The sequence below is a fragment of the Bos taurus genome, chromosome 2 (genome assembly GCF_002263795.3).
Source record: "Bos taurus isolate L1 Dominette 01449 registration number 42190680 breed Hereford chromosome 2, ARS-UCD2.0, whole genome shotgun sequence".
NCBI classification, from domain to species: Eukaryota; Metazoa; Chordata; class Mammalia; order Artiodactyla; family Bovidae; genus Bos; species Bos taurus.
The window spans coordinates 125,012,424-125,026,575 of record NC_037329.1 but is presented as its reverse complement, the minus strand read 5'-3'; the positions used below and the strand labels follow the sequence as shown (position 1 = coordinate 125,026,575).

Below are 14,152 nucleotides of genomic sequence, written 5' to 3'. Positions count from 1 at the left end.
GTAGGTACTTTTCTGTGTGCTATTTCGTTTAATTTTACAAAAATTCTATAGCTTGCGTGCGTGCTGAGTCACGTCTGACTCTTTCTGACCCTGTGGACTGTAGCCCTCCAGGCTCCTCTGTCCGTGGGATTCTCCAGGCAAGAATACTAGAGTTGGCTGTCGTGCTCTCCTCCAAGGGATCTTCCTGACTCAGAGATGGAGCCCATGTCTCGTGTGTCTCCTGCATTGACAGGTGGGTTCTTTCCCACCAGCGCCACCTGGGAAGCCCATAGCTTGATTGGATATTCCTATTTGACAGCTGAAGGGAGGTATGGCTCAGAGAGATTAAATTTCCCAAAGACATCTTTATGGAACTGAAGAAATCTGGAACCCGGATATATATTTACTTCAAAGTTTAATAATTTCTTCCTTATAGGGTCTGTTAATGCTTTATGATTTCTTCTTTTTTTAATATTTTCCTTTCGGAATGAATGAGTTAAGTTATCTGCAGAGTCAAAGGATAGAGTGGGCTAGAGGACTCCAGTTCAGTTCAGTCACTCAGTTGTGTCCGACTCTTTGTGACCCCATGGGCTGCAGCACACCAGGCTTCCCTGTCCATCACCAACTCCTGGAGCCTGCTCAAACTCATGTCCATGGAGTTGGTGATGCCATCCAACTATCTCATCCTCTGTCATCCCCTTGTCCTCCCGCCTTCAATCTTTCCCAGCATCAGAGTCTTCTTTGCATCAGGTGGCCAAAGTATTGGAGTTTCAGCTTCAGCATCAGTCCTTCCAATGAATATTCAGGATTGATTTCCTTTAGGGTGGACTGGCTGGATCTCCTTGCAGTCCAGGGGACTCTCAAGTCTTCTCCAACACCACAGTTCAAAAGCATCAATTCTTCGATGCTCAGCCTTCTTTGTGGTTCAACTCTCACATCCATACATGACTACTGGAAAAAGCATAGTTTTGACTAGACGGACCTTTGTATGCAAAGAAATGTCTCTGCTTTTTAACACTCTGTTTAGGTTGGTCATAGCTTTTCTTCCAAGGAGCAAGCGTCTTTTAATTTCATGGCTGCAATCACCATGTGCAGTGATTTTGGAGCCCCCAAAATTAAGTCTGTCACTGTTTCCATTGTTTCCCTATCTATTTCCCATGAAGTGATGGGACCAGATGCCATGATCTTAGTTTTCTGAATGTTGAGCTTTAAGCCAACTTTTTCACTCTCTTTCACTTTCATCAAGAGGCTCTTTAGTTCTTCACTTTCTGCCATGATGGTGGTGTCATCTACGTATCTGAGGTTATTGATATTTCTTCCAGCAATCTTGATTCCAGCTTGTGCTTCTTCCAGCCTGGCATTTCACATGATGTACTCTGCATATAAGTTAAATAAGCAGGGTGACAATAAACAGCCTTGACATACTCCTTTCCTGATTTGGAACCAGTCTGTTGTTCCATGTCCAGTTCTAGCTGTTCTTCTTGACCTGCATTCACATTTCTCAGGAGACAGATCAGGTGGGCTGGTATTCCCATCTCTTTCAGAATTATCCAGTTTGTTGTGATTCACACAGTCTAAGGCTTTTGTATAGTCAATAAAGCAAAAGTAGATGTTTTTCTGGAACTCTTGCTGTTTCTATGATCCAGCGGATGTTAGAAGTTTGATCTCTGGTTCCTCTGCCTTTTCTAAATCCAGCTTGAACATCTGGAAGTTCATAGTTCATGTACTGCTGGAAGTTCACGGTTTACACTGTTGAAGCCTGACTTGTAGAATTTTGAGTATTACTTTGCTAGTATATGAGATGAGTGCAATTGTGTGGTAGTTTGAGCATTCTTTGGCATTGCCTTTCTTTGGGATTGGAATGAAAACTAACCTTTTCCAGTCCTGTGGCCACTGCTGAGTTTTCCAGACTTGCTGGCTTATTGAGTGCAGCACTTTAATAGCATCATCTTTTAGGATTTGAAATAGCTCAATTGGAATTCCATCACCTCCACTAGCTTTGTTCATAGTGATGCTTCCTAAGGCCCACTTGACTTCACATTCCAGGATGTCTGGCTCTAGGTGAGTGATCACACCATCGTGGTTATCTGGGTCATGAAGTTGTTTTTGGATAGTTCTTCTGTGTATACTTGCCACATCTTCTTAAAATCTTCTGCTTCTGTTAGGTCCACACCAATTTCTGTCCTTTATTGTGCTCATCTTTGCATGAACTGTTCCCTTGGTATCTCTAATTTTCTTGAAGAGATCTCTAGTCTTTCCCATTCTATTGTTTTCCTCTATTTCTTTGCATTGATCACTGAGAAGGGCTTTCTTATCTCTCCTTGCTATTCTTTGGAACTCTGCATTCAAATAGGTGTATCTTTCCCTTTCTCCTTTGCCTTTAGCTTCTCTTCTTTTCTCAGCTATTTGTAAGGTCTTGTCTGACAACCATTTTGCCTTTTTGCATTTCTTTTTCTTGGGGATGGTCTTGATCACTGTCTCCTATACAATGTCACGAACTTCCATCTATAGTTTATCAGGCACTCTGTCTATCAGATCTAATCCCTTGAATCTATTTCTCACTTCCACTGTACAATCGTAGGGATTTGATTTAGGTCATACCTGAATGGTCTAGTGGTTTTCCCTACTTTCTTCAATATACGTCTGAATTTGGCAATAAGGAGTTCATGATCTGAGCCACAGTCAGTTCCTGGTCTTTTTTATCTGACTGTATAGAGCTTCTCCATCTTTGGCTGCAAAGAATATAAACAATCTGATTTGGTATTGACCATCTGGTGATGTCCATGTATAGAGTCTTCTCTTGTGTTGTTGGAAGAGAGTGTTTGCTATGATTGGTTCGTTCTCTTGGTGAAACTCTATTAGCCTTTGACTTGCTTATCTTGTACTCCAAGGCCAAATTTGCCTATTCCTCCAGGTAGCTCTTGACTTCCTACTTTTGCATTCCAGTCCCCTATAATGAAGAGGACATCTGTTTTGGATGTTAGTTCTAGAAGGTCTTATGGGTCTTCATAGAACTATTCAACTTCAGCTTCTTCAGCATTACTGGTCGGGGCATAGACTTGGATTACAGAGATATTGAATGGTTTGCCTTGGAAATGAACAGAGATCATTCTGTCATTTTTGAGATTGCATCCAAGTACTGCATTTTGGACTCTTTTGTTGACTATGATGGCTACTCCATTTCTTCTAAGGGATTCCCGCCCACAGTAGTAGATATAATGGTCATCTGAGTTAAATTCACCCACTCCAGTCCATTTTAGTCACTGATTCCTAGAATGTTGATATTCACTCTTGCCATCTACTGTTTGACCATTTCCAGTTCGCCTTGATTCATGGACCTAACGTTCCAGGTTCCTATGCAGTATTGCTTTTTACAGCATCAGACTTTACTTCCATCACCAATCACATCCACAACTGGATGTTGTTTTTGTTTTGGCTCCGTCTCTTCATTCTTTCTGGAGTTATTTCTCCACTCTTCTTGAGTGTCATATTGGGCACCTACCAACCTGGGGAGTTCATCTTTCAGTGTCATACCTTTTTGCCTTTTCATTCTGTTCATGGGGTTCTCAAGGCAAGAATACTGAAGTGGTTTGCCATTCCCTTCTCCAGTGGACCACGTTTTGTCAGAACTCTCTGCTATGACCTGTCTGTCTTGGGTGGCCCTATACAGCATGGCTCATAGTTTCTTTGAGCTAGACAAGGCTGTGGTCCCTGTGATCAGATTGGTTAGTTTTCTGTGATTGTGGTTTTCATCGTGTCTGCCCTCTGATGGAGAAGGATTAGAGGCTTATGGAAGCTTCCTGATGGGAGAGACTGACTGAGAGGGAAACTGGGTCTTGTTCTGATGGGCGGGGCCATGTTCAGTAAATCTTTAATCCAATTTTCTGTTGATGGGCGAAGCTGTGTTATTTCTCTGTTGCTTGACCTGAGGCCAAACTATGGTAGAAGTAATGAAGATAATAGTGACCTCCTTCAAAAGGTCCCACGCAGCACTGCTGCAGTCAGTGCCTCCGACCCTGAAGCAAGCCACTCCAAAGAGTGTTAAAAGTTTGGAGTAGCAATCATGGAAAAAGTAAACGAGCCACCAGAGATGAGCAGATGAGCAAAAGGGCTGTCGAACCTCAGGGCCCTACTGAGGTTGGACAGATTAGCCAGTCAGCTATCCGTTCTGTCTCCACCAATTCACAGATGTTTTTGAATTCTGTTGATGTGGGCCTGAGAAGACGACACACTATGTTGTAATGGGAGACTCAGAGCAAGTCACATGTCTTGTGCTTCAATTTTCTCATCTCTGTAAGGGTCTGGATTAGTTGGCTTCTCAAATTCTAGGACTTCTATGGTATTCCGAGGAGTTTTAAGAGAGGAAGTGTGTCTAGTGATTGATTTTTTTTTTTTTTAGGGAAGAGGTGGTTGAAACCACACAGCTTTCAGATTCAAGCTTAGTTTTCAGTTTAACTTCTCTATTATATTTAAAGTACTAGATCTTTGTTTTTACAGTCCGAAAGTTCTGACATTTATTCAAAGTAATGTATTTACTATCTTTGGAGTCTGAAAACCTAAATCCTAATTTCAGCTCCATCACTTCCTAGATGTGAGCTGACCTTTAGTTTCCTCATTTATAAAATGGAGCTAGTAACCATTTCTTCAAAAGTATCAGGATAATGCATGTGAGAAATCTTTGTAAACTGTAGAGTGTTTAGTAAATATGAGAAAAGATATGATTATCCCTGGCAAGGAAAAGGATTAATACTGTGATCAGTGCTGTACAAGGGAGTAAACTCTGGTTTAAAGTGCACCCTTCAGTTCCAGGGTACTTCAAGGGTACATACTGTCAGTGCATTGCATTTAGAAATTTATTTGTAGTATGTGATGTTACTGGATTTTTTTCAAGTGTACATTTAAAATCAAATTTTATCTTGAATCAAATCTGTGACTTAATAAAACAGCCTCCATTGTTAAATATTCTCTGTATTTATTCTCTCAAATGTGAACTTGTTATCCACATTTCCAGGAGTATTTTTAAACTAGCCCTTGACTGTGTTTTAAGGGTAAATAGCAATTTTATGATTATCTGACATAACTTAATTACATTGCATAGGTTGTTTGTTTCCTTTGTGGAGGGCTGATTCGGATGGAACTCAACATCATCTCTTAGAGAGAACTGTCTGAGCCCACATGACCCTTCAAGTCTCATCTAGCAGATAACCAGAATACTTGATTCTGTCTACCCAGCTGCTTACTCTCTTCTTTGTACTTAGGTTGGAAATACAGTGTCCGAAACTGGCAGAAAAGGTTAATGATTCATCTTTACCTTGAGTGATCCCAAAGCACTTTGTCCATGTCTCTGCAGGGCACTTTTCCCTCTGTAGCTTATTTACCTCTTTATTCTCCCCACTGAACAGCGACTGTTTATGAAAATAAACTGAACTAAGGGGGATTCCCTGGTGGTCTAGTGATTAGGACTTGGCACTTTCACTGCCATCAGCCCAGGTTCTATCCCTGGTGGGGAAACTAAGGTCCTGCGAGCCCTGAGTCATGCCCTGCCCCCCTCCAAAAAAAAGTTAACAACTGAGCTAAGGATTCCTTTGTTATTGGTCTCAAATTATTTAACCATTAGTCTTAATGCTGCCACACAAGGTTTGCACATGTTACTTTCTTCTTTTAAAATGAAATTACTGCTACATTTACTATCCTATGATAAATGATAGTGGAAAAGAATATGAAAAATAATGTGTGTGTATGTATGTATATATAGCTGAGTCACTTTGCTGTATAGCAGTAATACAGCATTGTAATTCAACTATACTGCAATAAAAATAAATGTTAAAAAAGAATGAAATCACTGGATCAGCAGATATGAACATTTATATAGAGCTTCGTTGTCTAAGTTTTTTTTTTATTTCCTTTTTTTGGCCACGCTGCACAGTTTGCGGTAGTTTTCCTTCCAGGGATTGAAACCAGGCCACAGCAGTGACAGCCTGGAATTCTAACCACTGGGCCAGCAGGGAACTCCTTAATTTTATTTATTTTAATTGGAGGATAATTATAATATTGTGATGGTTTTTGCCATACAGCAACATGAATCGGCCATAGGCATACATGTGTCCCCTCCCTCCTGAAACCTCCTCTCACCTCCCTCGCCGCCACATCCCTCCAGGTTGTCACAGAGCACTGACTTTAGGTTCCCTGTGTCATATATAATCTTGCCTGGAAAATCCCAGGGACAGAGGAGCCTGGAAGGCTGCAGTCCATGGGGTCGCTAAAGGTCAGACACAACTGAGCGACTTCACTTTCCCTTTTCACTTTCATGCATTGGAGAAGGAAATGGCACCCCACTCCAGTGTTCTTGCCTGGAAAATCCCAGGCACGGGGGAGCCTGGTGGGCTGCTGTCTATGGGTCACACAGTGAATATGTTTCAATGCTGTTTTCTCAAATCATCCCACCCTCTCCTTCTCCCACTGAGTCCAAAAGCCTGTTCTTTATGTCTCTGTCTCCTTTGCTGCCCTGCATGTAGTATCGTTGGTACCATTTTTCTAAATTCCCTATATGTCCATTAATATATGATATGTAAAAATATGGAATGGTTCACAGATCTACTCAGCAGATTTCAAGTATGCAGTACTTTGTTATTAACTATAGTCATCATGCTGTACTTTAGGTCTCTGGAACGTACTCATCTTATACCCTTCCATCAGTGCCTTTCCTCTTCTCCTTTCTCTTCCCCCAAAACTAAATCTTTTACTCTGTTTTTTATTCATTTATTTATTTGTGGCTGCACTGGGTCTTTGCTGCCACGTGCAGGCTTTCTCTGGTTGCGGTACAGGCTCCAGGCACTTGGGCTTCACTAGTTGCAGCACAGGGGCTCGTTGCTTGTGGCTCTCGGGCCCTGGAGTGTGCAGGCTTCAGTAATTGTGGCATGTGGGCTTAGTTGCTCCTCGGCACATAGAATCTTCCCGACCAGGGATCGAACCCCTCCCTGTCCCCTGAATTGGTAGGTGGATTCTTACCTCAAATTTTTAGCCATTCTGATAGGCAAAAAAAAATCAAAATAAAACTCACTTTACATTGGCATTTTCCTTATTAGCAATCAGGCTGAATATATTTTCATTTTTATTAACTGTATTTCCTCGGTGAATTCCTTCTCGTCATTCCCATTTATCTGTTCATGTGTGTCAATCACATAGCTATTTTAAAAGGTTAAGTTGACAACAAATATGAAATTTCATTTCTTTACATGTTTAGTTTTGGGTTAAATTATTTTTGGAGATTTTATAAATAGTATTTTCATCAGAGTTAATGTTTACTGCCATAATTGTTTTTTGGAAAGATTTGACATGTCACTGAATACTGTAGCTTTTAAAATATATGTTTTGTTCTGGGGGATTTTCTCATAATGTGATATATATATATAAAACGCCAGGAAGAAACCATGCTACGTTTTTCTAGGTGTAGATTTTGTCATGGTCAGTGATGATGAATTGCCTTTGATGAGGCCTGTCCTTTATAACTCACTAATATATTTCCTGAGAGTACTTTTGCTTATCAGTAGGCCACACCTCTATTTCAAAGCTGATTCAAGCTGCTTAGTGTAACAGAGGACTGTTTAACCAGGAGGAGGAGGTCACAGTTTTTCTTGAAATGGAAAATTAGTTTCATTTTTGTCTTTACCCTTAGTTAATGTTAGATGTTCATTATATGTGTTTAAAATTAAGTAATCTTTTTGCAAGTGTAACTTTTACTAAACAGACCTTCTGATTTTATTCTTTTTTTAATACTTATTTTATTTGGCTGCGTTGGGTCCTAGTTGCAGCAAGTGGAATCTTTAGTTGTGGCTCATGGACTCTCTGGCTGTGCTGTGCAGGCTTAGTTGCTCCAAGGCATGTGGGATCTTTTTTTTTCTTGGCCATACCATGGGACATGTGGAAGTTCCCCGACCAGGGATTGAACCTAAGCCCCCTGCATTGCAAGGCAGATTCTTAACCACTGGACTTCCAGGGAAGTCCCTGAACAGACCTTTTAAAAGACATTTGTGAAATTGTTTTACTGAGAATGTGATTGTTAATCTCTATTTTAAAATTTTCAGTATTTTTTATTTCTGCAAAGTCCTATTTACATTTTTAATTTATCTATATCTCTTTATAATGTTCCATTTTCCCAAAAAAGCAAAAACAAGTGAAGTTCTTATGAACTGACTATTTGTAGCTACCAAATTTTTATGTAGTATTAACAAGAATAATTGAGAAATAGCAAAGAAAGTAATTCTAAGAAACGAAAAGTTTTCCAATCAAAAGGGTAGATTCTGTGGTGTCGGATTATAAAGGTACATGTCGATTACAGTGTTAACTCCTTGTGTTAAGTAGTAGCATCTGTCTGAACAATTGTAGATCACTCTAGAAGAGCAGTTGATACACTGTTTCTTTTTTTTATGGTGAAAACTTTTATATTTGGAATTAGCCAGTTGGACTCAGTTTAGATAGATGAGCCCAGTTTCATAGGCACCATCCAAAGCATCATAGTCAGGAGCCAGTTGAACATTTGCCTTCTTCTCTCCATCAGGCCTGATCAGGGTACTGACTTTACCTACGTCGGTGTCATAGAGCTTCTCGCAGCTGTTTAGTTTGGTGCTTGTTGGCCCTGACATCCACAGCGAACACCAGTGTGTTGTTGTCTTCTATTTCTTCATGGCTGACTCGGTGGTGAGGGGGAATTTGATGACGGCATAGTGGTCAAGTTTGCTGTCTCCTAGGGGCGCTCGTCCGGGGATATTTGGGCTGCCTCCTGAGCCGCAGTGTTCTGGTCTGGATCTTTTGTGTGTGTGTGTGGCTGTGGACACCTTTGGACATTGCTCTCTTGGCCTTCAAAGCCTTTGCTTTGGCTTCGGCACCATCTTCATGAAAAGACCACTGTTTCTTAATCTTGTTTATTCCTCTAATGGTTTGCTTTTCAGTAAAGTCCAAGAAATAAATGGAAATAATATTTAATTTATTTTTTTTGGAAGAAAATTAAGTCTTATTTATTTCGAAAACCAAACTACTAGGAAAATATATCACAGTCTTGAAACAGCAAACAGACAATATTATCATTTCAAGTAGTAAGTTGGTAAAAAGACAAGGTCCTTATCAAAATGATAAGGGGCCAGAACTGGGGCAAGAACAACACATGTAGCAAAGGCCCTGGCAAAAGTGGTATTTGGTAATGGACGGTAGTCCCTTTAACGTTCTGAAGGAGCCACAGTTCATCCCTGAGTTGCTTACTTTTCCTCCCTTGACTTTTTTTGTTGCCAGGGGATTGTCTCAACAAAGCTCTGTTATTTCAGGGGGCAAAGTAAGCAACACTGGGTTTAGGCTTTCATTCTGTTTCATGACAAACAGATTTTTCCAAAGCCCGTCCTTCACAACACTCTTAATTAACTAGCTAATAGTTCCTCTTTCACTGTTCATTCCTGAATATGAGCATATTATACGGCCAAAATCCTGTTTCCCTTCAAGGCTGAGTGTCACTGTAAGATTGTCTGGCCGCTTGGCTGACTTTGCCGCAGGTAGCCTCAGGGCCCACCAGGGCTGCCAGTGAGAGGGAGAGCACCTGCTTCCCTTACCAGTGTGAGGTCGCTTCTTACATTTTTGCAGGGTCTCCCAACCGAATGATGTAATGTGTGAGAATTTTAAGAAACACACATCCACATCTTGATGGTCAGAAATGAGTACCTGCAGGGACCCTTTCAAAGTTTTTATCCAAACTGCCTCTCCCAACTTTACATTTTAACGTCACGCCCTTGTCTATAAAAGAAAAACAAGCAAAACAAACCCCTCGAAGACCACTGCCCCCTTCTGCATTAGTGACTGCATGGATTTTATTAGTTTGTGGAAAATGTTGTAGTGATCCTTCTGGTAAACAGCAGGTAGACACCAAATAGAACACCTCCTTTCATACTCCACTAGACCATAAGCTGGTTACGTGAACCTGCCAGCCTCTTGGTATCTGTGCAGTAAGAGGATCTGGTACCTTGGAGGGCCCTGGTTTGGTAGAAGGGAGACTCCCTGTTGGCAGGAGAAGTATTTTCCACATGAAATTCAGGCTAAAACAAACCTCCTGTGCTATCTGTGACCCAAATTTGAGCACCTTTTTTTTTCCATTTCACTCTCTAGGATCGAAACACAAAGGAACCAGCATCCAGAGGAAAGAAACACAGGCCTTAGACTTGCTGCCATTCTTAATTTCCTCATTCATCAACTCTCCTTAAAAGACCCAAATCCCCATTCCTCTTTTTAAATTGATTCCTGCCCTCAGCCCTGATGGCCACTAGCAGACAGCTGTTTCCCCAATGGAAGAGAGAGACTCCTTCATCTTCCTGGTCATGGTTGGGATGAGGTTCATGTGGTCATCCACACACTTGGTCACGCAGGTCTCCTGCTGCTGCTTCACGTGAAGCTCTTTACTCCCTGCATCTATTGAATCTTTGGCCTTGTCATTGCAGTACATGGTGCACCGGGCCAGGCGGTCCTGGAACTTCTCCAACTCGCTGGTCACCGGGGCCTGGGCTTGAGCCAGAGGTGCATGGCAGTGCTCAATGCACTGGTGCACTTGCTGCATGGATGCCTGGCTTTCCTCACAACAGGCGGTGCTGCACCGGAACATAAGGCCCTGCATCTTCCGGATATTCTCTCTCTCCAGACTCTTCACCATGGAGTCCACCGCCTCCTGCACCTGGGGCTGCTGCAGCTCCGCCATGGCGACCCGCATGGTTCTGGAAATAATATTTTAAATTGTCCCTTCTCTGCTAATATATAGTGGTTTCATCATCTTGATAATATTTTTAGATACTACTCATTTTGATCAAGTTTGACCTCTTGCCAGCTAAAATCTGCCTTGAGTTTTGGAACTAAAATCAAGGAGTGAGATGAGCTTTAGCATTATGTAGAAGTACAGCCCTATTTCTCATCTGGTTAGAAAGGGAAGACTCTGTTCTTCACTATCTGTATTTCCATTATTACACATATATTGTATTAATACCTTCTCCTTAATCTGACCATCTGTTTTTCTCTATTGGTATTGCTTTTAAGATTAAGGACCATAAACTTACTCTTCTTTGCATACTATCTGGTGTGGTACTTAGCATGTAATTGGCTCTTAATAGTCACTTGCTTAGCTCAACAGTTATTAAGTACCTACTATATATAGGCACAGCTCAGTTTTTCTGTTTTGTTTATTTTTTGGGCCGTGCCCAGTCCTAGTTGTGTCATGCGTGATCTTTGATCTCTCCTGCAGTGTATGGGATCTTTAGTTGTGGCATGTGGGATCTAATTCTGTGATCAGGAGTCGAACCCAGGTTCCTGGCATTGGGAGCTTGGAGTCTTAGCCACTGGACCACCAGGGAAGTCCTATTTTGAGCTAATTTTTGTATTTTCTATTTCATTGATTTCCACTGTAATTCTTATTATTTCCTTCCTTTTGTTTTATTTTGTTTTTCTTCCTACAGCTATAAATATCCCTCTAAGCACTGAACAACTGAGCACACAAACACAACACTGCTCTCTCTAGGTGAATCCCGTAAGTTTTGGTATTTTGTGTTTTCATTTTCTTTCATCTCATCTACTTTGTATATGTTGGGAGTGTAGCTAGAGGGCCTCTCTTCCTGGGGAATACTGAGAATAGAAAGGTTAGTACTTGATCTCCTGCTGCTGCAACTGTCTCAGGGTTACAACTGGTAATTTTTACTTCCTTCCACTCTCCATTTCGGATTCCCCTTGCCCTCAGCTATCATCTCTGCCAGTCTCAATGACTTTACTTGGTGGTAGGACCCAAACCCTCATTCCTGAGGAATCTGAACCATTGGTTACATACATGCTTTTCTCAGATTAGTTTTCCAGCTTGTCTCTTTACCATACTATCAGAATTGGGAAAGGAATACTAGCAGGCACCCAAGTGGATCATCTGGATTCTAAATATACGTTCACTGTCTCCTTTGTGGTGTGGAATGGCAACCTTCTTTCTGATAAGGAGGTTTAGTTACCCCTGCCAAGATGGTAGTTCCTCTTCTTGCCTGGTGATCCCTGGATGCAAGGACTCCACAATGCCCAGGCAGTAGCCATAGCTTATAGCCTCTTGGGACTCTTTTTGTCTCCTGTGGAAGTATTCCTTTTTTTGATGACCTAGATCTTTAACTCTGCAGAACTCAGAGTTTCAGGGATCCCAGGTAGGTCTTGGGGTTTGATAATAAACAAGGTATGGTATTTCAGCCACTGCCCACCCCCACCCCCCCACCATTTCCCACATCCATCTATTTTCCCTGTTTTGAAAATATAGTAACATATGAAGGTCTTTGATTTGGTGTATATATTATACCCTGGAAGATTATATTCTTCTGTCATAAAATATCTTATTGAGTTGGTGCTTCAGCTGTGGTTTCATCAGACCATTCCAATACTCTTTTAGGTTAGCAGCTTCTAGATGTTGTATGTGATAAACCAGTAAATCCCATCCCTTCTTGCACTTACTCTACTACAGAGTGGGCCCCTTGTCATGAAATGATGTTATGTGAGTTGATGCTTGTTTGCTCAGTCATTCATTCGTGTCCAACTCTTTACGACCCCATGGACTGTAGCCCGCCAGGCTCCTCTGTCCTTAGGATTTCCCAGGCAAGAATACTGGAGTGGGTTGCCATTTCCTACTCCTCAGGATCTTCCCCAGCCAGGGATCAAATCCATGTCTCCTGTCCTGGCAGATGGATTCTTTACCACTGAGCCTAGGAAGCCTTGGGATGATGCTTACTGGTACATTAAACATTTCAGTAACTCTCACATACTGTTCACTGGAGGAAAGGCAAAGGTACACCCAGAAAATATCCCTGTTTCTTCCAGAGTTCAGTTCAGTCACTCAGTCGTGTCCGACTCTTTGCGACCCCATGCACTGCAGCACGCCAGGCCTCCCTGTCCATCACCAACTCCCGGAGTTCACCCAAACCCATGTCTGTCGAGTTGGTGATGCCATCCAACCATCTCATCCTCTGTCGTCCCCTTCTCCTCCTGCCCTCAATCTTTCCCAGCATCAGGGTCTTTTCAAATGAGTCAGCTCTTCGCATCAGGTAGCCAGAGTATTGGAGTTTCAGCTTCAACATCAGTCCTTCCAATGAACACCTAGGACTGATCTCCTTTAGGATGGACTGGTTGGATCTCCTTGCAGTCCAAGGGACTCTCAAGAGTCTTTCTCCAACAACACAGTTCAAAAGCATCAATTCTTTGACGCTCAGCTTTCTTTATAGTCCAACTCTCACATCCATACATGACCACTGGAAAAACCATAGCCTTGACTAGATGGACCTTTGTTGGCAAAGCTGCTGTCTAAAGCTCTGCCCATTGGGCACTGCCTTTCAGTGCCATGTCCTGATGAGACTGTAGTGCAGCCACTGTCCAGTTTTGACTTAGACTCTGTTACAGCCATCTGTGAAGAAGGGGAGAACTTTTCCTTTGTCAGCTGGCTATGAGGGCCCCCTCAGTGGCCAAAGGTATATATTAAGGCAGGGGCACTTTGCAGCAGTGGTAGATGATACGAGGGTTTGGGCTGTCTGCTCATGCGCATGACTTCTGGTCCTACTTGCGCTTGATACTGGATGTATCACCTTCACCTAAAGGCTGGATTATTGCTGGACCCAACCAACCTTACAACTTGGTATATCTCATAGAATCTAGGTCATGGTGGGTGATTCTGGATGAATGGTCAACTTGGTATCACATCATCAGGTGTTCTATATCTGCTGATTAATAAACTCTCCTGCAGAACAACTGGATTCTGAAGGCAGGGCTGGGCCTCAGCTTTGCTAGTCCCTGCCCCCACCTCACCCAGCCTGGACACAGCTTCTCATGCATTGAGAGCTCATTCTGTGCTGATCGACTCAGCAGGTAAAGAATTCACCTGCCAATGCAGGAGACATAGGTTTGACCCCTCGGTTAAGAAAATCACCTGGAGAAGGAAATAGCAACCCATTCCAGTATTTTTGCTGGGAAATCCCATGGACAGAGGAGCCTGATGGGCTACAATCCATGGGGTCGCACAACTTAGAGTCGGGCACAACTTAGCAACTAAACTACCACCACCATTAATATAGTAGGTCAGTGTGATATTTTTCAGGAAGTCCATATTGTCATAGGACTGGACTATATGAGATGGTGGCAAAAT

At 42.1% G+C, this 14,152-nt stretch overlaps 2 protein-coding genes across 14 annotated transcripts in view; one reads left to right on the top strand and one right to left on the bottom strand.

The window, feature by feature from the left end:
- The window catches only part of PHACTR4 (phosphatase and actin regulator 4), a 109,466-nt gene that overhangs the window by 5,829 nt on the left and 89,485 nt on the right, over positions 1-14,152 (top strand). For 7 of the 13 annotated variants that reach the window (XM_059893336.1, XM_059893342.1, XM_059893333.1 and 4 more), the window contains one exon: positions 104-232. The exons of 5 other annotated variants lie outside the window; for them this stretch is intronic. In XM_059893336.1, coding sequence (XP_059749319.1) covers positions 196-232 — 37 coding nt within the window. In that variant the 5' untranslated portion in view covers positions 104-195. Of the gene's footprint in view, positions 1-103; positions 233-11,456; positions 11,528-14,152 lie in introns of all 13 variants that reach the window. One more of the 13 variants, XM_059893348.1, reaches the window with a different exon arrangement.
- LOC104971346 (protein FAM136A-like) lies at positions 9,829-10,842 on the bottom strand. The gene has a single exon (XM_059879476.1). It carries the CDS (start codon positions 10,718-10,720, stop codon positions 10,280-10,282), a length of 441 nt encoding a protein of 146 aa, XP_059735459.1. The 5' UTR covers positions 10,721-10,842; the 3' UTR covers positions 9,829-10,279.

Coding starts and splice junctions, on each gene's coding strand:
- LOC104971346 (XM_059879476.1), bottom strand. CDS start 10,720: ATGCGGGTCGCCATGGCGGAGCTGCAGCAGCCCCAGGTGCAGGAGGCG.